The sequence below is a fragment of the Dicentrarchus labrax genome, unplaced genomic scaffold (genome assembly GCF_905237075.1).
Source record: "Dicentrarchus labrax unplaced genomic scaffold, dlabrax2021, whole genome shotgun sequence".
Taxonomy (NCBI): Eukaryota; Metazoa; Chordata; class Actinopteri; family Moronidae; genus Dicentrarchus; species Dicentrarchus labrax.
The window spans coordinates 9,176,497-9,200,103 of NW_026136721.1; the positions used below are offsets into that span (position 1 = coordinate 9,176,497).

The window sequence follows — 23,607 nt, forward strand, 5'->3', positions numbered from 1 at the left end:
TTTATGTATTAGCTTTGTCTGACTCATAGCTTCAGTCGACAAGTTCCAACAAAGTGAAAGGGGTTGTTGCGTACAGCCTGTGACAGGCACACTGTGCAGGAAAAATAGCCCCAGGCTCAATGAATGAAAGACTGGTATAAAGATAGTAAAAGTGATCGAACAATGTAGTGCCCTACTGTGTTATTGTAATTGTTTTTGTTTGTTTCTATACTTGCCTGCTTGTATAAGGTGTGAAGAGGAGGTGAGCATGCTCAGTTAGTTATAAATATTACAGGAATGTGACCTTGACTCTCAAAGGCCTGAAAAATAGTGAATGTTCTTGGAAAAAAAGAGTGAAAACATAAATCACATGCAAATATTGCTTCATTATAAAAGACCCAAGCTTCCATTGCAAAAAAGACACAGTTGTTGTGTTGGGAATTGGATGACTTTGTTTGCATGCTTTGAGCTTTACAGTGGCAGTGAGGCCTGACTCTCACACAAAGCTCTTGGCAATGCAATCCCACCTGAGCCAGGACTGCACTGAGTCTGACTTATATTCATTTTCACTGCAGCTGAGAGATGCATTTGTATCACTGTCAAGTTGCAGAAAAGAAAGTCACATTATATTATAGTTTTTGCATATAGATTAATAGCAGCAGAGAAAACAAAACAGATACTACAGAGGAGAATAAAACAGGCTAGAAAATCACTAACTTCATTCCAGCAAAAGAGAACAGTTGGTGAGATGATTTCACTGCTGACTATACGAGAACCAGTGGCTTTTATACTACAAGCCTGGACAACACTGAAGCTACTCTTACAGTACATAAAAAAATACTAACATCAAGTACACCTCAGAAGTCCTTGACTAGCTTCACCACAAAGCCCAATCATGTCAATCCACACCTAGAACAACGGACCTTTAGAGCAATTTTTGTTGGGTTTTCGGAATAATTGTCAGTCAAAACAATGGCATGGCACCCTGTAATGGCAGAGTTTCCTTCTATGCCCATGATATACTTTATTTCAGTAGTTATCAAGCTTTTTGGTATCAAGGACCATATAATATGTCGTCTCAGGGATCCTTGTCTGATTTACTTATTTTATAACTGGTTATGCTGCAGATTAACAGTGAAGAGTGTGAAATAACTAGCTAACTGACCCAAACACCAAAACAATGAGCTGAAGTGTTGGTGATGCTGAGATGTTTTAACCCTCCATACAGCTGAGGGAAACTGCAGATGGGTAATAATTCTCTAGGTGTTCATATGATGGTTCAAATGAAATAACTTTTTATTTAATTATTGCCAACACTGTTAATATATTGATTAGACTGATTCATATGTAGGGCCCATACATATTTTATCATGGTACACGTGGACATTCTGGAGCCTGGATTGTTGTGCAAATATCACTCAACATATAGTCTAAAAATATATGACCTTTAAGAGATTAAACTCAGGGACAGGCGCCCTGGTGGCTCACCTGGTGGAGTGTGCACCCCATGTGGCGGGGCTGGGTGCTTGCTGTGATGGGTTTGGTTCCAGCCTGCGGCCCTTTGCTGCATGTCGTCCCTTCTTTCTCTCCCCCCTTTTCCTGTCACTCTTCAGCTGGTCCTATCAAATAAAGGCAATATAATGCTCCCTCCCAAAATTTTGATTTTATTTCACATTTCCTGTCAGAAACAAGAAGACTTTAGCATAATGCAGCTTAAATAGCAGAACTCAGTCTAGACCTACCGTACATTTCTGATCCTATGATGGACATGTAATCTTTCAGTTCAATTATATCTGTTGCTGGAACAACTTCTTGAATGATACGGACTGAATTCTTTAGTGACATGGATCATTCTAATATGATGTTTTCCAAATGTCTGTTGATTTAACAGCGATCAGAAAACAACACAGTGTGATATGTTTGTCTTTCTTCCTCTTAAATGATGTGTGTCGCTTTGTTTTGGTCTTGGCCAGGCCAAAACAGTTAAGATGTCATTTCAGTGCCCTTGGTGTAAAGTATTATAATATTATAAAGTCTTCTGCCTTGTTTTCCATCTTCAGACTGCTTTGAAAAAAATGCAAAGTTCAGGGAGAAAAGAATGAGTGACATGTTAACACCTAGCGGCTAAACGCTATTAGTCAGGTATGTTTCAGAGCGAGTGTGGATCTACGCCCACATGCTTCAGGGTTTCCAGGAGTTGGAGGATAAAAAATAATAGCTCCAAGTTCCAAATAAAAGATATCTATACAAGAAAAGAGGAAATGAAGCATTTATTGTGGTGAAAGTGTTGGCATGGATTTATTTACATAACGTCTGCCAACATATGCTGATCTCTAAATTCAGTGGAAGTGAACTTCTTCTTGCGGTGCCATCTGCACTCAACAGCACCATTCACTAACAGTGAAAACACAGCATACAAAACATTGCTCCGGGCATTTCAACATTCCACCTGTACACATGAAGCCACAACAAACACTTTTTTAAATGTAAGAAGATGATAAAAATCTTTTTGACACCATTTCATAATGTCTTACACTGCATAAACAACCCTTCTAGAAACAAGCCAAATATTCTTAAATATAATCAAATCCTCTTGTATTGAGTAAAAGAATCTGCAGTTTTGCTCTACTAGAGTTCTTAAAACTAGCATAACACCTAGCCACTGAAAGACTGTTGTGCTTATTATTGTGCAATGGAAATGAAGATAGTCGTTCTTAAAATAAGTATTTTGGTCACTTTATTGAGCTGAATTTGAAAAATCTTACAATAGGACACAGTTTCTTCAGGCAGCGTAATAAAAATAAGTGATGGCACCAGAAACGTTCTTATTTTAGCATTTTTTAATCAAACAATGAAAAACTCTGCTTCATTTCCAACACTGGGACAAGACGACTGTCTCTTAAACTGAGAAGTTGTGCATGTTTAATCTTTAATAATCTTGTTCCTCTGCTGGGATATTATGCAAACCATTGTTGGAACTGGTTAAATCTAGCTCAATATCAGCTGTAATATCTTATTAAGACAAAGTTAGATATATTTTCTTAAAACCAGATTACTTTTCTAATCGAAAATATGCTTGATGAGATTATTTTTCTCTCACTCATTTCCGAGAAACATTTTCACTTTCTTGAGATTCCTTTACTACATCATGGTCATACGTTCCAACCTATAAAGTCACACAAACAGCCCATCATAGTTTTGTATGATTCATATTTTCACCTTCTTGTACAGGCAACCAGGCAGCCACAGGTGTCTCATAGCATGTGCACACCTGAGTCATATTTTGTATGATATATGTTTAGAAATGATTGTGTGGGACTCTCCAGTAGCAGTGCTATAAATCCTCCCACACAAGGTACAGTCATTTTCACTGATGTCTCAAAAATGACCTTTTCCAGAGCTGTTTTTAAAATATAGATCTGGTGATATTCGTACTGTGGTGGGTATTTGTTAAATAAAGCATACAAAGTATGATCTTGTCTTTCTGTAAGGTCTTATTAAAGTCATCCATGAATGGACTCAACACAACAGCCACACACTCTTGTATGAGTCTGAAAGAGCCAAGATTCAAAGAAGCAGTATGGTTTTCTCCCTGTTGGAGCGTCACTCTAACACAGTTACACATTCCTGAGTTCTGGGACAGTAAACAGACAGATAGTGTGGTAAGATGATCATGTCCTTGGCTTCTTAGTGAAGTCTCAACATGCCGCTGTTTACTTGGACATAGAGTGTAGTTAGAAACAGGGTTAAAGGTTGTATGCATATAATAGTCTCTTTAACAGGTTGTGTATGGTTTTACAATGACCAGGTCAAAGGGTTGTATACGTTCTTAAAAACGACCATTACAGTACTGTCTCACTGTCAGTAAATACGATGAAAAGACCAAAGCCAACGATGAACAGGTCCTACTAACACGTATTGTGTGTGTAGCCAAAGACTGATATATCTTCTTCCTCTGTGCCATTGATCTCCACTGTTGTCCAAAAGCTGATGTACTGGCTGACATGTCCCTTCATTACCATGAACACACACACTGTAGTTTATTTTGGAAAATAGTCCCCAAAAAATATACAACTTACTCCAGTCTGAGCAACGCTTGCAAAAAACCACAGTGCCCAGCTGTTTTACAAGAAGAAGAAGATATACTTTATTAATCGCCTAGGGGAAATTGTTCTTTTCACTCTTTTTTATACACACACACACAGGCTGAAATACACACTTCATGCAAACAGGCAGAGAGATGGTGGAGTGATGGGGCTGCAATGTTCAAGGGCACCTCGGCAGTGCACAGGAGGTGAAACTGGCACCTCTCCAGCTACCAGTCCACACGCCATATTGTGGTCTGTGGGATTTGAACCGGCGACCCTCTGGTTCCCAAGCCAAGTCCCCACACACTGAGATACTGCCGCCCATTTTAGGAGAGTGTATGTGCTTAAAATCTAAATATATTCTCAATACAAATATGTATTCCATTAAGTCTTCAGCAGAATCAGAATGGCAAGACTAGGGCATTGTTATTTTTGCTCTTAATCTAAACCCTAAAAGTGGGCAAATGCATTGCCTAATGCACTTAACCTAAAAAAAATTGTATCTTTAAAAATCCACTGAGTTTATCTTTACATTATAAAGGAGTAAAAAAAAGAAGAGTATATGACCTATGTGTCTTCAGCCCTGCTCAGATTGTGCTATATCAAAATATGAGACTTCAAAGACTTTTGGCTTTCAAGTTTCAAGTAAGTCAGACCTCACGGGAGTCAAGTCCAAGTCAAGTCTCAAATCCTCTGTATTGCATGAAATCGAAGTGTAAGTCTACACCTCTGCCCTTTCAAATTAAAACCCATCGGTGTTGAGGGAGTGGTCTGTGAGGACGGGCTGTTCTTTTCATTTGGACTGAATATCTTTCATGGTTGAAGGAGAAAAATAAAATAATCGGAAATAATCATATAAAATTTCCAGTTAACAAGTCACAGAGATTCCTACATGTTATAGTTCAGAGGTGCTTGCAGTATTTTAAAGTAGCCACAAGGCATGTCAGGTGACAGCTTTGACCTTTATCACATGTATCGTGAGCGCTATAGGATAATAAATCAGAGGAATGAGTGTGGGGTGACTCATACCTAATATATGAAGCATTGAAAGGAGCAGCAGAGATTTGGAGCAGGTGCTCCAAATAAATATTATACGTGTTTATAGTGTGATTGCATAACCAGGTCTGACAATTTTCTACAATGAACCACCAAGTCAAGGCAACTCATGTCAAGCTTATTTGTTGCGCACATTCCATGCTGGGTAGGCTCAATAAAAAAATCAAAAACATAAATACATTGTGATGTTATTCCTCCCCTGCCCACCCACACACACAAACATACCCACACATGCCAGGTACACAGACAGCGAGATGGAGGCACTAGCTAGCCATCGGCCTGAGAGAGCAGGTAGGTCTTAAAAACTGTTTCCAGGGGAGGAGGAAAACCAACAAAACCCAATGAAAAGGCAAGGAGCCATGACACATGCTGATTGGCCGATTTGAAATACATCCTTTTAGTGAAATACTTTCTTATTGGCTTATTTGTACATGCATTCTGATTGACTTATTATCGTTGAATGCATCCCAGTTGGTCGATTGTTAAATGCTTTCCTCTTGGCTGATTAAAATCCATCCTGATTGGTTGTTTGTGTCATGCATGCTGATTGGCCTATATAAATACAGTTTGATTGATACATTGCTTTGTCCATGACGCACCTTTAGGATAATGTATCTCCTTGTATAGAGAAATGAGGGGCGTATATGTAAAAAAAAAGTGCACCTGTAATGTATTATTATTATTCACTAACATGTGAACATGGGTATTAAATAGTGGGCAGGCACCTGTTGCAATGTATTTGGGGCTTATCTAGGGGGTGGGGAATGCTCAGATGCTTTAAAAATTTAAATAGTCATATAAATATGAAAATTGACAGGGAGTACCTGAAACAAAAAAAGTGACAATAGTTTGGTGTACTACTTTATCACTACAGTAGAAAAAGTTACATTTAAATGGTATTCAACATACCTTATAGGTCTGCTACTACTGCTTCTGAGTGAGAACATGAAAAGTAAATACTACAGTAGAAAAAAATTTAATTTAGTTGCACAGATCATTTGTCCAAACTGACATGATTTGCCCAATAATATTCACTGCCATTCAGAACATAGACAATATAAGAGGACATTATACATTGGTCTGTTTTTCTAGCAAAATTTCACTTTCAGAAAAGTCAGTTTTTTAACAGAAACCTTTTATTTAACATTTTTATAAATAAAATGCAACAATACATACAAACTATCCAGCATTCTTCAAACCCCTAAAGCCAAAAAACTAAATATTTGTAAATTACTGAACCCTTTTTTCTTTTCTTTTTTCTTCTTTTTTCGTGTGTACCCCTTAACCCTTGACATATATGTCTAATTTGTATTACAGTTATATTTTGCATTAAAAATAACTATATATATATATATATATCTTAATAATGAAAAAAAAAAACACGCCCCGGAAACCTTTTCAAAATATCGGCAGTACTTCCGGGTGGAGTGTCATGGCGGCGCGAGTGTCATTGCACTAATCCAAAGCCCTTCGGAGAGAGAGACAGAGAGAGAGACAGAGAGACAGAGAGAGAGAGAGACAGGCAGTGTGGCGGGACCGCTCGCAGTCATGAAGTTCAATGACATAGTGAAGTGGAACAGCAGAGTGTCTGCGCTGTACGCGCTGGGCATCTGGAGCATGTTCGGTTCCTACGCTTACTTCAGATACACAGGGCGGTATGACTCTGCAGGTGAGTGCACACACACACACACACACACACACACACACACACACACACACACACACACACACACACACGTGTATCATCCCCCTCGTTGAAGCAGACTAATAACAGAGTGTGACTTCATCTGTCTGTTATTGTTCACCCAGCTTTGCTTCATTCTCTCTTCCAGTGGCTCCCAACCTTTATCAATCCTTTACTAATGGGGCCCCTGTCTATCATTTAGTGAACCCTGACAAAGGGACATATTTTCTGGATATTTCATATTATATTCCAAGATTCTGCTAATGGGCCCTCCTTCCTGACCCATAAGCCTTGTTAACTATTGGCCCCACCTGACAGTCACAGTGCTCCCACTACCATCGTCCCTCCTTTAAAACAGTGTGTCAGTCTAGCAATAAGTACATGTACACAGAACAGAATGAGGTATAAACAATATTTACTGAATAGAATATTTTCTACAGAATCTTAAGATGAGTGATTATTAGAAATAACACAGAGCTTTGGCTCTGCTGTCTGGTAATTAGTCCAGTCCTATTATATAATATTATATAATTAGCTTCGGCTATAGAGTGTAAACAGTCGTCTGGCTGCAGCTTTAAGTCTCAGAATATCAGGCCCTCAAATGGGCTCCCCAGATTTCCTTGTATAGATTTTCAAATATAAAAGACTATTTATACTTTGGGGGTATACTATGGTACTTGTTGGTTATCATTTACTGAGAGATGTGCAAACATATCCCGCAGTATGCCCTCCTAATCAACATTTAAATTCAGTATTTGATCAATAGTCAATGTCATTCCATTGCTTTCCATCTTATATTAGAGTTGTAACTAAACATGGCACTGTCAGCTGTTAGTGAGACATAAGGAGAGAGACATGCACTAGAAGCTGCACATCCACTTAACGGTACTGTTATGTGCTGACATTAAACTTGGGGAACACAAGTTTACCTGATTCCTGTTCCCACAATGGTGTTTTGTCTATTTTCTTGAGAGGTAGTTCTGTTCATCCTCTCCCTATGCAGCTTGGGTAGTGAACGTGTAGGGCCGACGGCTCTGTATTCAAAACTGTACTGTGAACTCAGAGACTGCAAGAAGTTTGCGTAAACCGAGTGATTTGGATGAATTTTGATCAGATTATTTCCTGTTTAGAGAAGATTTTATACAATCTTCTGTCTGTATTTTGTATTTATTTAATATTTATTTCAATATTTTGTACCAATGATGCATACATACTTCTGTTGCTTCTGTTACAATAGACCAGACTTTGACACAATAACAATAGCATTTGACTATACTAGATTATTTTGACAATTTAGCTCAATGTTTTAGTAATGGAAGATAAGTTACCAAAGATAATAGCTAATCAAATGTAGATGTTGTCAGATTTGGTAGCTGAAAATGTTTATTGCAATAAAAAGTATTAAAAAAACAACTTATTGCTTTTTAGTATCAACTGCTGTACTTTAACATGGCTAACTTTTGTTGTTACACTGCATTGCCTCCACACAGCTTACATACATATGACATCAGTTCTAACTGCAAGATCACTCTTTACTCCCCCCCTCTTAGAGAAAAAAGAAGTGGTGCCAAAGCCAGAAACTCAGGATCAAGTCGTCTATCAGACACCCCACACCAAGTCTGTCATCATCTACAAGAAAGACTTTGTCCCGTACAGCACAAGGATCTACAATTTCATCAGATCCTTCAGCAGTGAGCCTGGGAGTGGAGATGCTGGCAAATAGTTGCATCAGCAGTGCAAAGGATGATGGGACACTGACATTTTCAAGAGCATTTCTTATAATGCCCTGTGAATTTTCGCTTTTGTGTGAAGACATTATGTTTATTTGTAAAATAATCTCCAGCGCAGTATCCACCTGTCCAGGTGTGAGGGAGCCGCCATAATGGACTGTTCACACGTTATTTATAATTAAATGTACTACGAGGAGTCTTTAACTGGTTATGAAACAGTCTCAATTCAATACTGATGCCTTTATATGACCTATGTGAACAAACATAACCCTCAGCAAGAAGATTAACTGTGTCTGTATTGTGATTCTTAATGGTCGATTTGGATTCCCCTTGAAATCAATGAAATGTGATGGTAGAAGCACTACCGCTTTTGTCCACAGGGGCCGCCAGAATCAATACAGAAGTTCCTTGAGCTTTACCCACGCCTGTCCACAATAAGCAGTTTCCACAACCACTCATGATGTTCAAATAAACCCATGTTGTAATATACAGTGTACTCAGGCTTCCTCTAATTCTCTGAGCAGAGCAGGTATGGTACCATACTACCATGACCAGAATGTTCCCTTAATCTCTTCATTCAATGAAAGGCACTATAATGAAGGTGTTAGGAGTGTTTGTGGTTTCATGTTATTGTTGTATCTGGTGTTAACATGCTGTTTGACAGAACTGTATGCATTAACGTGTAGTAGCCGCCCAGGTAGAGCTAACTATTTTATACACAGTTGGGTGTATACATGAACTGTTTAATAATGTATCAAATGTTATATGTTCATTATATTCTACAATGACAGCCACATTGGCTCCAGTGACTTGAACAGAGAGCATTTAGTCCCGGGCAGCCTCCGGAAGAAGCAGAGGATGTGTGCTGCGTGTTTCAGCCACTAGATGGAGACAACGCCTCGTCCACACAGTGAGAGCTCAGCGGAAGTTGTGTGAGCGTGCTCCCCAACACAACCAAAACAATGAAAGCTATCATTCAGCGGGTCACCAAGGCGACTGTAACAGGTAAGCGGCTGCTTTGAACTGAGCGGAACTGCCATGCTTTGACGCCTTTGGTAGTGTCGCCACAACCGTTCGCTAACAGGCTAATAACCTCCATTTATTAACGCTGACCAGGCATTTTAGCTAACCAAGCTAGGTTAGCATTAGCACTCCCAGCGAAACGAACGAGTCTCCAGAGACAGCCAGGCGTGTCTCCGTCCGGAGTGTAGACAGGGCGCCGCTGGCTGGGTGCTGAAGCTCGGTGTGTCCTCTGGATGTCCGTGATACTGACAGCTGAATGACAGTCCTGACTGCTGGCTGCTGTCCTCCACACACACACACACTGATGTCATTCAGTCTGTCACCTATCAATGAGCACTCACTCACTCACTCACTCACTCAACCCTTTCCTGTTTTCCTGCAGTGGGAGAAGAACAGATCAGTTCAATAGGTCGAGGGCTGTGTGTACTGCTGGGTATATCAGTGGAGGACACCCAGAGGGATGCTGACTACATGTGAGTATGTGCGGAACTGTTAATGGACCCCAGTATGCAGAACTATGGAACTGTGCACATGACAAAACCGCATTGGATTAGCATAAAGTGGAGACTCATGGGTAAACAGAGAAACCATTTTCATTCAGGTATCTTGAGGGCAGGGGTCAAGGGATCACTTTAAAAAATGGCCGTGCCATTTGTCAAAAAAGAAGCATAGTAAGTTTGTATGATTGTTAAAAATGATCTAAAAGAAAAAAACACAATACTGACAGAACTGTATGAAAGTATTGTAAACAGGAAATCATCTGCTCAAAATTCATCCAAATCACTCGTTTTACACAAACTTCTTGCAGTTACTGAGTTCACTATTTTGGGTCATTGAATATTATTTTGGGTATTTTGAATATAATATGAAATATCCAGAAAATATGTCTCCGAAGCAGGGCTTGTCAGTTTACTGAATAAGATGAAAGTGGTCCCTTAAGGAAAACGTTTGGAAACCACAGATACAGATAACTTAACTCTCGTTGTAATAGATTACATATCTCAGTCAAGTTCCAAGTTGATTTTCATGTTGTGGCATGAACAGCATCCAGTGCCTGCCTGGAGGGTAAGTACAGACTTCAATATTAATGAGAAGCCATTCCAGTGTGTCCTTTCAGATAAAGCCAATAAGTTCTCTGCCATCATGTGACCAGGTTGATCAGAATGCTTGTCACAGTTACAGATGAGTTGATCCCTCATGGGTTTTTTTTTCTTAGTGTACGGAAGATCCTGAACCTGCGGCTGTTTGAAGACGCGAACGGGCGAGCGTGGAGCAAGAGCGTCATGGACCAGGACTTTGAGGTTCTGTGCGTGAGCCAGTTCACACTGCAGTGTATACTGAAGGGCAACAAGCCAGACTTCCACTCAGCCATGCCTGCAGAGTTGGCCCAGCCCTTCTACAACAGCATCCTGGAGAACATGAGGAGTGCCTACAAGCCAGAGCTCATTAAGGGTGGGTGAACAGATGACTTAGCCATCTTAAATGTCCCACTTTATAGTCCTACAGCAGTGTTCCTGCTGCTCTTAGAGGAGAGCTAGCAAAGCACTAAATTCATGCTTTTCCCCCAGATTTTGTGAAATCAGTTGAATAATTGTCCCATTTGTGCAGTTATTGCTAAACATTTTTAATGTCAGCTGAGGTTATGTATTGAGTAGCTGATAGCCAGCGTTTATTTCTGAGGAATACGATGGATTTTGTGAAATAAAAGTTGAAAAATTGCATGAATTTAAAGGCTTATTGTGAAAACTGTGGAGGTCAAAACGACAGGGGTTGTTTACAGCTACTTGCTTCCGAGCGCAGTAAAACAAAAGTGTGGAGGGTCACCATTATCGCCACTCACTTCTAAATTTGGATCGGCGCCCAGTCCCCCCGGCTGTTTACCCGCCTCTATTCCCATCTTAGCGTAAGGTTATGGCTTTTTTTGGCTGTGGGAGGTGCGGATTATCGGCACTGTGACGCGGTGACGGTGGCAGTGAATTGGGTCAGCCCACCGGGGAGCAGGTGCGGAGAACACCTTGTCCCAGCAAGGGAGGCATAAGGCTTCCTAATTAGTCCCCTCCCCTCCAGAGAGGAAATATGATGATGCAGCGCCTTTCCGCCGCGGCCCACAGCTTCATTGTGCAGATGGTGTCATTAATCTCGTGGACCCAGTGGAAGAAAGGAGAACATTTAAGTTGAAACTTCCTGTCCTCCTACAGCCCCTTCGTCTTTTGTCCCCAATGTCTCAAGGCTCCACATTGTCCCACATCCCTATGATACAGCACACACTGCCAGTGCTAAACAAATTCCACTTGTCTTTACCATTAATATTAGGACGTGTCACTCAGTAAACTGTAGGCAGTGATGTTAATAGATGAAACTTGAGGTTATGTCTTTGATTTTCAGGTCTCGGTTGAAATGGCTTGTAAGACTTGTCTCTGTTTTGTCTTGTGTTTCTAGACGGGCAGTTTGGGGCCTACATGCAAGTCCACATTCAAAACGACGGACCTGTTACCATAGAAATTACATCACCCTCTGGTCCCACAGACCCCAAACAGGTACGTTATCGAGCAGGACGTTTTGGACAAAGTAGTTTGACCGAAAAATCTTAACTCAAGGGACATTTTTTAGCTCTCTACTGGAGCTTTCATCTGTTCCATACAGAGTGGATGATGTTTTCTCAGTTGTCATGGAGATGCAATGAAAAGCTCAGAAAAAAAGCTAGTAAAGGGACCTTAAATGAACTATTGTTGTGTCTACGGTCCATTTTTACAGTGAATCAGAGCAGTTATGTAAAATGAACTTTGGTTCTCACTCTGCCACTGTACTGCTGGACTTCAGCTGCATCCCTCTACACAACTTGAATTCATGCATGGAGTGTCGTTCAACTGTTCATGGACTCATTTTATTTCTCATTTTAAACCACTAGGTGGTGATATTTACTCTTCTGTTGTGTGCAGTGGCTCGTCTTTCTCATGTTACATGTAGAGCAGAGGGTTGTTTTAAAAAAAAAAAAAAAGATTTTAATGAGACCTTTTTGAAAAGCGGTTTATTTTCCGCTACCACTGACCTTGTGTGTTTAATTGTTATGTAGGTGTAAATGTCACATCGGATTTGAGTCCAAAACTAATACTGACATTTCATAGTTAACTTTTTTCTTTAAACTACTTAAACACTATTCACTGTTGGAAAAACAAACCTAATATGTAACATAAAATATAACAGTACATTGTATACTATAACCTTCAGTGGAAATGAAATAAGTGTCCATAACAACTACAAACAACAACACAAATGAATAGAAAATGTATTTAAGTATTTAAAGTGAGACTCAAAAATATAATAATACATGCAATTATCATAAGTATGAGACACATTAAATGATGTAGTATGTGATGTGCGAAAGCATGTATTATGACCATTAAAGCTGCACTAATCAGTATTTTTCTCTTTATATAAATAATGAATCAAAAGACTGTATAGTATAAAAAGTTTCGCTCATATCGTGGAAGCCACAGAAAATTGTTGAAAAAGTTGATTCATTGAGTGTTCTCACTCAGTCACTCCCACGGTGAAGCTGAAAGCACACCCGATTTGACTTAGTCGGGTTAACATCTGTGTGTGGGTGACAGGGTGTTATGTGTAGGCTTCAGATGATTGGCAGCACAAGCCCAAATGCACAGGCTTTGGGAAACTCGCTGTTGCCACCTCATGCTCACCCTCTGCAGTACCTGTTCCTGTGGGAGCCGACTAGGCCTGCTCCCAGCATGCTCATCCTGTTCTCTGTTGACTTCAGTATACTGTATATATATTTTTTATATATATAATATGGTATAATTTGGATTTGCTGTTCTTCTGGAAGAACATGTGTAACTCTGTAATAAATAGTTGATTAAAAGATGAGTTCATTGATGTCCTCTTAGGTTTCTGAGAACTTATCAATGGCGTGGTGGAGTATCAAACCTCAATATGGTTTTAGTACTGACCAGATATGTCCAGAGCCTCTCAGTAACAGGGATACATCTCTCTCAGCATCTAATTCCATCCGTACGAAAAAGGTTAATATATCCGTCTTCCTGAAACAATTCTGGTCACTTCCGTGGAACCCGGCCAACATCCTTATGCTTTGGCTGCTCTCCCCTTGGTGGGCTTGGTTGCTAGCCCAAAGGGAGGGATATTAAGCAGTCCTCAGAATTTTAATCTTGTCTGTTTGGGATGTTTTGCTGTGGGGGCCGAGGAGCCAAAGCCAAGGCCGAACATGAGGGATAAAAGGCCAGCCAATAGGCTAAGCTTGGCACGGGGGGGGAATGAAGCAACGGCCAATAGACACTGTCCCTTTCTTTCCATGAATCAGGGATTTAGTCCACTGCAGGGTCAAGCGGCCAGCAAACAATGGTGTTATCCAGAGCAATGAAAATCATCCAGTTTGGATTTTCTCTTTGGGGACGGATGGGATCAATGGCAGAGGGGTCTTGAGTTTTTCTGTTTGTTCACCTGACTGCATTTTGTTTTGGGGTGTGGGCTGAAACCCAACATACACAGAAATTATGTTTGGTCATGTTAGGTCAGGTTTTTATGGGGCTGGGGGGTCAGAGTTTTGGGTTTGAAAGTAGCTTTAATATGGCAAAAAGAAGCCTGTATGTTTGTTCACAGTGTCCACTTTGTATTCCGATGTTTAAAGTATGCATCTCCCTAGGTTTTTATGTACCAGATGTTATATCATCAACAAAGACAGTAAGCCTGGTTTGATACTACAACATGTTAATGGGTTCAAATGGGAATAACACTGAATTTCTTTTGTGTTCTTTGAATAATGTAATGTCTTATGCAATGCGTTGGATTTTTAAGATGACATTTAGGTCATAAATATTTACCCCGCAGCCATAAAAGTTTTAGCATCTGTGTTTACAGGCCTTTTAGATGACTGGTAGCATAACTACTTCATCATGACTGTTGTGGTATTTTATGGACCGTGAGGAATACAATGAGAAAAGAAGTAGGAGCGGGTTTGATTGGAGTTGTGACTAGTTGTGCTGAGTGGCACTGGGAAGGGCTATTTTGGATTGTGTGAGAGGCAGTGCATGCAGTCACAACAATAGACTCATTGAAGTGATCATATGACAACTCAGAATAGCTCTAAATGAGGAGAGAATAAAAGTGGTCGTGTTTTCAAAAAGACGAGTCAGATGTGGAGTGTTGGTCGGGCGCTGATGTGTTTCTCCTTTGTTTAATTAATTATACTAATTCGCATGCATGCTGGGACCTTTGGGTGAACACTGAACGTACTGCAAAGGTCATGATCTGCAAGTCATGATGCAGCACGTTCATGGTGTGTGCCTCTGCCCACTGAGCCACCAGGAGACCCAGACTGATAAGGTTTCAGTTACAGTTCAGCCAAAGATGCATTTCTATTCTATTTTACAACTTTACTTGTCTCAGCTTTACTAGCAGAGATTTTCAAACTAAAAATGTGAATGTCACACACTTGTTATTTGATACATAAACGTCTAGGGTTTAGTGGCATATAGCAGATTGCAACCAACTGAATACAGCTCACCTCACCCTATTGTTCTAAACGTGTTGGAGAAACTATTGTGGCCTTGAAAATTGCAAAAAAATGCAAAATGCCCTATCTAGAGCCAGTGTTTGGTTTGTCCATTCTGGCTACTGTAGAAACATGGTGGTTCAACATGGCGGACTCTGTAGAGGAGGACCCGCTCCCTCTGTAGATAAAAGCGGCTCATTCTAAGGTAACAAAAACACTAAGTCTTATTTTCAGGTAATTGTAGCCCCTGAAAAAATAATAATTATCTGCTCCAAAACTCCGCTCATCTGATTCAGTGGGACTGTGTAGGTGTGGTTCACACAGAAGTTTGTGACATTACCTTTTACCAACTGTGCCCTGTCCTCTTCAAACTAGGCAGAAAAGCATTATTTCTGTTCTAACTTTAATATAATCAACTCTTGTTTTAAGTTAAAAATATATCAGGATTTTTTTTTTACTACACCTTGCCAGAAAATGGTTGCATTTCAACCTTTTAACATGGTTTTTTTCATCAGTAGGTGCATACTAGGGCTGTCACTATTTAGTACAAATGTGTGACACCACTTATTTAAAAAAAAAAAAAGTTTCAGAATTCTCATGCTCTTTCACTACAAATAATTCTGTTTAAAAAAGCAGAAGCACTAAATGATGCATTTCTGAGATATTTTAGTAGAGCTGCAATAAAGTTAGATAGCAGAAAATATTTTTGGCTATCTGAGACATCACTGGCAAATGTCAGCTTGCCGTTCAGAAGAAAGGGTTTTTTTAGTCTCTATTTTGCAAAGATAACACATAAAACTCACAGCTGGATGCATCAAGTTCAGTTCATGTTCTCTGGGGGAAAAAAAGACTGAAGAAGTAGACAAGGCAAGTTGAACGTAAACTGGAGCACTCTGGTTATAGCCATGTGTATGGAATTTTCCTTTAACTCCTCTTCCTCTCCAGAGGCACCTAAATGTTCTTAAGGCACAATCCAAGCTTTTCTATTATTCATGGCATGTGTATAGAAAAGTGTTTTTGTCATCTCCTTTGACAGGTTGTACATGTTAAGGGCACAAGAATTGAACTGTAAGATGAAGATTGTTTTTTAAGAACCAGCTTTCCTGTTTCTTGTGTTTCCTCAGCTGTCAAAGCAGGAGAAGCAGCAGCAGAGGAAAGAGAAGACGCGCTCCAAGGGCCCCTCAGAGTCGAGCAGGGACAAAGGCGCCCAGCGTTACCGGCAGGACCCCAACGCCAGTAGTGGAGCCGAGGGAGATGTGTCGTCAGAGAGAGAGCCCTAGGTCGGTAGGGTGAGGGAGCCGAGGAGATGTACACAGAAATACACACAGGAGTCTGCAGGTCCTTAAAACATCACTTTTATTTACATTCATTTCTTCTGTTAAAGAGTGTAATTTCTCTTGAATCACCATGTTATAAAGGCCAATCATCTCTTCAGTGTATTTTTTAACTGTGAATTTAGTTTTGTTTATTACTTTTAATGATATTTGCTTACTGAAAAGGCTTCAGTTCACATACAGAGAGATATTAAATGTGCACATTATTTCACTGTTTTAAGCTTTCTGTAAGAACTCTGTCACTTACTTAGCATTTCTTATGCGTGAAGAAAATGGCTTCATGGAAAACCTGGAAATTTAGAGACTAGTTTTCCAGTCAATAAAACACCTGGAAATTGATTAAATAACCAAAGATCCTGGAAATAATAATAATAATAATGTGTGTTGTCCTGAAGAATGTTTGTATTTATATACAATATATTATTTATATTTGTATTATTTGATATTGTATTTTAGCCCCTCACTCAGATCTCTTACATAAACCTAGGGGCATATTTTGTTTGAAACTTGACAGTCCGTATCTGCGCGGTATGACAAAGTGGGTTAACCAGATGTGAAGCAGAACGGAAAAGAGTGGGAACCCTGATTAATGGTTTTTTTTGGCTACTTGGGGGCAGTGCAGCAAGTTGAAATCATAATATCGTCATTGCGTTATCAAGGAGATATGGTAACATGTTAGCAAACAGTTGCCTATTTACACATCCAGTAAGTAAGTAAGTAAATAGGACTTTATTTATATAGCACTTTTTTGAGATGGGTTTTAAGGAGCCGCTTAAAACCAAAGATTCAGCAAATCTGAGTGACTGGGGAAGATGATTGCAGAGCAGACACTTCATATATTCTCTATTCCTTTAGCTCTGTTTTTGTCTTCAACTGCTCCTGAGAAAAATATCGATCTTAATGTAGCAAATGCTTCACTATGTTCACCGGCTAGTTGCTAGCTCTGTCTGTCTGCTTGGTTGCAGGTTTGTCAGAACCTTTTTGCTAACAGACTTTTTAAGATCCTGTGGAAGTGAAATGTAGTTGGGGGATAATCTGTGGGTTCATCACTATGAGAAATGCCTTTTATATTACACTAAGTATTTTTTTCATAGTATTTTTTTCCATTATTAATATACAAATATTGACTGTAAATGGGCAGATTTCAAGTCGAGGCAAAAGAGGAAAACTCTCAGAAAACCACATTATCATCAATCATCTTTACAGTATCTCGCAAAACACTTTATATACAGCATGTGAGCACATAAGAATGTGAAAGGTAATACATGTATGTTGTGGTTCTCAAATTCAACAGCAGATGTTAAAAAAAAGGTCTAAAAGACAGTTTGATTCTGAAATTTGCAGAAACCCTGATAGACCTGAACACCTGAGAAAGAAACAATATTCAGAAAATGTACAGCTGTGCCTTTTTGCAAGAGATTGCACTGTTGTTTTTTGTATTTTGCACTGTCAACAAATTCAGTTGCCCTCAAAAATAGTTCTCTCCCATTTATTATATTAGTGTATTGTGTCAAGTACAATATGGTAGCTTTGAATGTGCAGTGAGAGGAAAAAAAAGCAGCGTCGTTCACATTCACCTCAGCATCTCTGTTTTCCACCCCTCCTTTCCTCGTCTGTGCCGGCTCCCTTTGTTGTTGTTGACATTGCGGTGAAACTCAGCAACGTTCATGCGAGACAGACCTGTTTGTTTCTCATTCTGTGGCTCATATTGCGGGGAGGAGGGAGAGAGAGGAGGGGTCGGGGGTTGCTCTTATTTGCCTTCAGTATTTGTTTACTAGTGCAAAAACAGAGGAGTTCTGGGAGAATAGAGACGGGGAGGCATTGAGTCAGCTCCCTCCGTGTCCCCTCTGCTCTCCCTGCTGAGGCTGCTGCTGCTGGCTCCTGTGGCACAGCCCCTCTCCCTGTGTGAACTCTCGGGCAGGCACGCACATTCACAGATACGCCGTCAAACTGGCACTGCAGCCGCGCCTTTGACAGCGGCCGTACTGTCCGATACATACAGACATGAGCAGGTCTGACTCCAGTGTGAACCTCTGAAGTTCACCATTGACGCTGAGTTATTTTTTTTCCTGTTTGGTACAGTTTTGTCTGTTCTGTAACGCCATAAACACACACACCCTGTCCCATGTGGGACCTTGTAAGCCTGTAGTCCTATCTCAGACTCTTCTACAGCAGGGGGCCTTGCACTGTAATCCCCAAGTGCATGTTGGGTAAATATGTGCCCCAAGACATGGAGGCTTCAGAAACTCGTTACGTAAGGCCTTCTTTTTGTTTGACGGAGAGCCAGAGCGAGGGAGATGGGGAAAAAGAGGGGGAAACAAGAAAGTAGAAGAAGCAAAATAAAGTGGAGAGAGTTACTTGGTTTTTCATCCCTGCGTGTGCGACAGGGGAGTGCACACACAGCACTTCTGGAAGTGTGCGCGCTGTGGTGGGAGGAGAGGTGGGAGAGGGAAATTTGGATGTAAGAGAGATGTCAGACAAGGGGCTTGCTTGCCTGGCTCTGTCGCTGCATATTTTAAAGAGGGAATCGGTGTTCCCGAGGTTTGCTTTGCATGACTTAAACATGAGCAGTGTGTGCTCCATTATCTTCTCTGGTCTTCCTTCCTTCCTGTCTTCAATGTTCTGATTTTCATATAAACAGCTTACATGAAGGTTTCTGCTGCTCGTCAGGTTGCTGTGAGCAATTTCCAGCCCACGTTGTCATTTGCTACCCTAATTGTTGGCAAATCACTTGTTATGCAGTAGACCTGTCAGAGATTTATTCAGAGAGAAGATGTAACTTTCATTTAAGATTTTTATATGGCTGCTTTCACAATGTGGTGCCTTTTTTATATTTAATAAAGCCTGCAGTCACATTCTCCGTTTGTGTAAATCTGCTGACAATCTGTGCCAATAAAATGATGGTTCCAATTTCCCTTTTCTAGCACTGAATTTATATCTGTTCACCTACAATTGCATAAGGGACATCTTTAGATGAGATATATATGAAATTCATTTGACACTGGATGTCGCACTGGAGCACCAGCATTTCAGAGCAAAACAATGGGACAGAAATAAAATAACTCACCAAAACCACTTTCCAGTCTTTCCAACAATCACTGACACTGGTTTGGTCAAAATAAACCTTTATTCACTGAGTTAGTGAAAATATAAAATATTTGTGAAAAGTGCTGCAATAAGCTAACATTAATCCTTGGGGACAAATGCGGCCATCAAAGTCCGTCCACTAAAAGTTCTTGTTGCTGCCACTGACAAGCTCAGATTGTTATTCTCAGTGTCTGACAACATTATGGAAAGGATCCCTACAGAGATAAACCTTTTGTTTAACCAGAAACAGCCGTAATATCACTATTGCTCGCCACCAGACAGAGAAACGAAATAAAACTCACTAAAACACTGCTCTACCAACCACCGACTCGGGTTTGGTTGAAGAAAAAAAATCCTTCACCAACGTAGATGACAAAAACAGCAGTTTCAGCCACTCTACTCAACAGACCGGCTATGTAAACAAACCACAGAGAGGCTGTGAAAGCAACACAGGTAAAGGGAGTCTGCTCAGGACACGGTGACTCCACTATATCGTCTGTTTGCTGATACATTTTATTGATTGATTGATTTGTAAACAATATATTTTCTCTCTCTCTCTCTCTCTCTCTCTCTCTCTCTCTCTCTCTATAAATAAATATATTTATATATATATATATAAAAAAAAAAAAAATAAAAAATATAATATATATTATATATAATATATATATAGCATTAATCAATTAATCAAATGACAGTGTGTAATGTGAAAGTTGTCACTCATAGTGACAAAACCACAGAAAATTATCACCAAACTGCAGTTACCCTCAGCTATGTGGACTATTTTAGTATCTTTCAGCCTATTATTTTGGTTTTCCAACTTACAGCTTTAGTCACAGAACAGAAATGAAAGGAGAATGAATATACATTGGCTTGAATCTGTAAGGTCCAACTGAATGCTAATGTTGCTCCTGCTGGATGTGTAAATAGGTTGCTGCTGAAACTGTTTATACACAGGTTGATGTTTTTATCCCTTTTTATTTTTTTCTCTTTTGTTTGTTTTCACTTGGTTGTTAGTTTAAATATTCATTAAATATGCAATTAAAGGCACCTTTAAAAAAAAAAAACATTAAATAAAGATATTTGCTGCTACAGCCTTACTTGGTCAGGTATGAGCAGTTGGTTTTTAGTGGCTAATGTCAGCAAACTTTGAGTAGATATTTCTTTGTAAGTGAATGTTAGTTTTAATTCAGTAAAACATTGTGTGTCATTATCCTGTAGGTGGCCACATGGCTCGCAGAACAAGCTGCATTATTGATTAATGATAATCCAAATAAAAAGAGCCAGAGACCAAAGTGATTCTCTTCTGTTTTCTCTCATGCAGATGTCATACTGGGGACATGAAGGTGAGCCCAGTTTCCTCAGGAAGGCCTTAATCCTCAGTGACTCTTACACCTGATCGTGGACCATCCTCCTTCCTGTTTGCAAATCAGCTGGATTATCTTGGCCTGTCGCAGAACATCGTCCCCTCACTGGTGTCTTTGGCTTCTCTTCTCCAGAATCACATGGGACTGCCTAGGTGTAAACAAAGTAGCAAAGTCTAACTAGAAGACAGATTGATGTAGGGAAATGCATAGGAAGGTAACATGGGTGATATGGGATGGAGCAGATATCAATAGCACTACGCTGTGTGGCTCAGTAGCTTTCTGTACTCTCTTACTGTCTTTGGGCTCTGTCTCTGTCCGTCTTTCTCTTTCAGATTCTCCCTGCCTGTCTCACTCTCAGCCCGCTGTTCCCACTTAATCTCTGCTCAGACACATGGCACTGACCCTGAAGCATAACTCTGCTCCAAGTCCTTGGCTTATAGTACAGGCACAAGAACATCAAGACAGCGATAATGCAACAGCCTTGACATATTCATTGTCCCAGTTACACCTCATGACTGGTATAGTACATGTGTAAATGCTGTTTAAAAATGTTATTGTGCCAGAACAAAATTGAAAAAGCTGGTAGATCAGTGATAATGTGTTCAGTGGCTGGTACAGTTTGAATATTCACTAGCCATTTGGCCTGTGGACAAAAAACTTAAAGGTGCTGTAAGTGTAAGGTGCATTTTGGCTAACTTTCTGTCCGTTCAGTCCCCTCCCTACTCCCCCACGAAACAATTTTGTGAAGTGTGAACGGGCCTCCTGAACATGTATTCTCCGTTTACTGCAGAAAGGAGGGACTGAGGGACCCATGTCACTGCCATAAGACTCTATATCAGTAATTGCTGTCAGGATGTAGAGCTATTTAACACTTACCTTAACACTAAAATATTGCCTACAGCACCTTTAACTGGTACCCTACCCGTATGAGTACTGTATTAAGGTCCAACTGAAATATCTAGAGAACACAGGTCTGCTCCATAAATTAGATTTCCTGTCAGTTGGCAAAAGGGAGAAATTAAAATTTTACGTTAGCTTTCCTTCTATAAGCATGGACACGTCTGGTGTTGCACCTTAGCTTGCTACATTAAGTAACAAAGTAACACACGTCATGGGAAACGTGCACTGTTTGCCGGCTAGATAGCTAATTAGCTAGTTAGCTGAACAGCTTATAAATGCACCTGCAAATTTCAACATTGGACAGTTTAGATGATGTTAAATGTTGCGGACCTTCCCTTTCAGTTCCATTGCTAACAAAAGGCTGTCTGTCCTCGTCTTGTAAACTAGTTAACCGTTTGTCTGTTTACATTGTCTCTGTGGTTGTTAGTCTGCAAGGAGCATTTTAGATACTCTCTAAAACATTTTTCTTCCTCTCAGTGTTCAAAAGAATATTAGCGAAACAATTAAAAACCACTTCAACATTATCTTCAATTGCAAAATCTGATGACTTAATTGTGATTTCAGTTGGACCTTAAAATCCCTGAAGATTACCTGCATGTCTCTCATTTAGTCTCCCCACCAGACCCACACTGAGGAACTGATCGTTTGACTGCAGGGAGGATGAGTGCCATACTGCTTGCTTCAGCTGTGGTCGATTTTACATCTAGGATCAAGTAGCTTCGGCTCAGTGACTTCGAGTCTGTTTGTATCAATAACATGTACTCTGCCTCCGTGGAGATGGCCGACGGCGCTCTACTATCATTGAACACTGACACCAGTGTGGCTGGGCAGACTTTGGCCTCACAGAAACACATCTGTTTCTTAATGTTTTTGATTGTGACACTGTCCTGCTGTCCCTTGACAGATCTGAATGTACATTTTGTTGGCATTTTATAAAGCTGTTAATAGAGAAAATAATCCATGCAGTGTTTCTTGTGTGTTTTTCCACTTTTTTTTTTATCTGATGCAAAAGCAGGGATACTTGTCCTTATTTCTCCTTCCAGCATCACCACCTGGTCCGTCTCTATCGTCCCAACTTTAGCTCTTAAGCTTTTTTTTTAGTTCAGCAAGCTATTCCTGGCCAACCATGCAATATCCCCCCAACCCCTTTCTCTCTCCCTCCAGTGGTGCTGAGCTGAGGTTTCTCCATGTTGTGGTGTAGAGCAGCAGGAGAGGGAGAGGAGCTGCTGTAGCCCAGACTTGGGAGCTCTCGGAGAGGGAAGACAATGACCCAAATATGTCCGCTAGCTAGCTAGCCTTGGTACTGCTTCAAACTGGGCTAGAACTGCAGCTCTCCTCTGCAATGACTGCATTGTGATCTCAATGCCAGACAGGCTTTACAGTAAGAGGGGAGGAAGCAGGCCACGGGGCCTTCGATTATTGATTGTACTGTACCAAACCTCTGAGAGGGCTGCCATCGATCGCAGCTGGAACGGGGTGTGAACAGGGAGTGTTGAGTGGGGCAGATGTTGGAGGTTTGTCTATCTGCGGAATCACCTGGGTATTTCAAACCAACATGGCTGTTTGTGTGTCCATGCGTGGACACCCCGGGCTGCGGGGCAGGGCAGTGGGCGCGGTGTCAGTCGGACATGGGAAAGTGGGTTAAATTCCAGGCATTCTCTTACATCTGAAACCACACTGTGTCTGGTTAGTCTTCTCTACAACTTATCTTACATCTTGTGTGTGTTTGTGAGAGTCCTTTGCCAAGCCCACTGGCTATGGAAAAACAATTTAACTGGATTTAATTTGTTGCCCCCCCCCTCCTCCTTCCTCTTCCCTCATTCCCCTTGCGTTTTTCT

General features: G+C 40.5%; 1 protein-coding gene and 1 long non-coding RNA gene across 3 annotated transcripts; both read left to right on the forward strand.

Moving 5' to 3' along the window:
• The first annotated feature begins 6,544 nt into the window (after window positions 1–6,544).
• LOC127355381 (uncharacterized) lies at window positions 6,545–9,026 on the forward strand. Its single transcript, XR_007881736.1, has 2 exons — window positions 6,545–6,792; window positions 8,358–9,026. It is a non-coding gene; the product is annotated as an uncharacterized LOC127355381 (long non-coding RNA).
• A 129-nt stretch (window positions 9,027–9,155) lies between these two features.
• dtd1 (D-aminoacyl-tRNA deacylase 1) lies at window positions 9,156–22,726 on the forward strand. Of its 2 annotated transcripts, none has more exons than XR_007881735.1 (6): window positions 9,156–9,542; window positions 9,943–10,033; window positions 10,777–11,012; window positions 12,000–12,097; window positions 16,209–16,422; window positions 20,827–22,726. XR_007881735.1 is itself a non-coding variant. In XM_051386183.1 (6 exons), the coding sequence occupies exons 1-5, from the start codon at window positions 9,500–9,502 to the stop codon at window positions 16,362–16,364; spliced, it is 624 nt and encodes a 207-aa protein (XP_051242143.1). In that variant the 5' UTR covers window positions 9,156–9,499; the 3' UTR covers window positions 20,827–22,726. The 2 variants fall into 2 exon arrangements, 1 of the variants encoding a protein (XP_051242143.1); XM_051386183.1 differs by having other exon boundaries at window positions 16,209–16,364.
• Window positions 22,727–23,607: the final 881 nt, after the last annotated feature.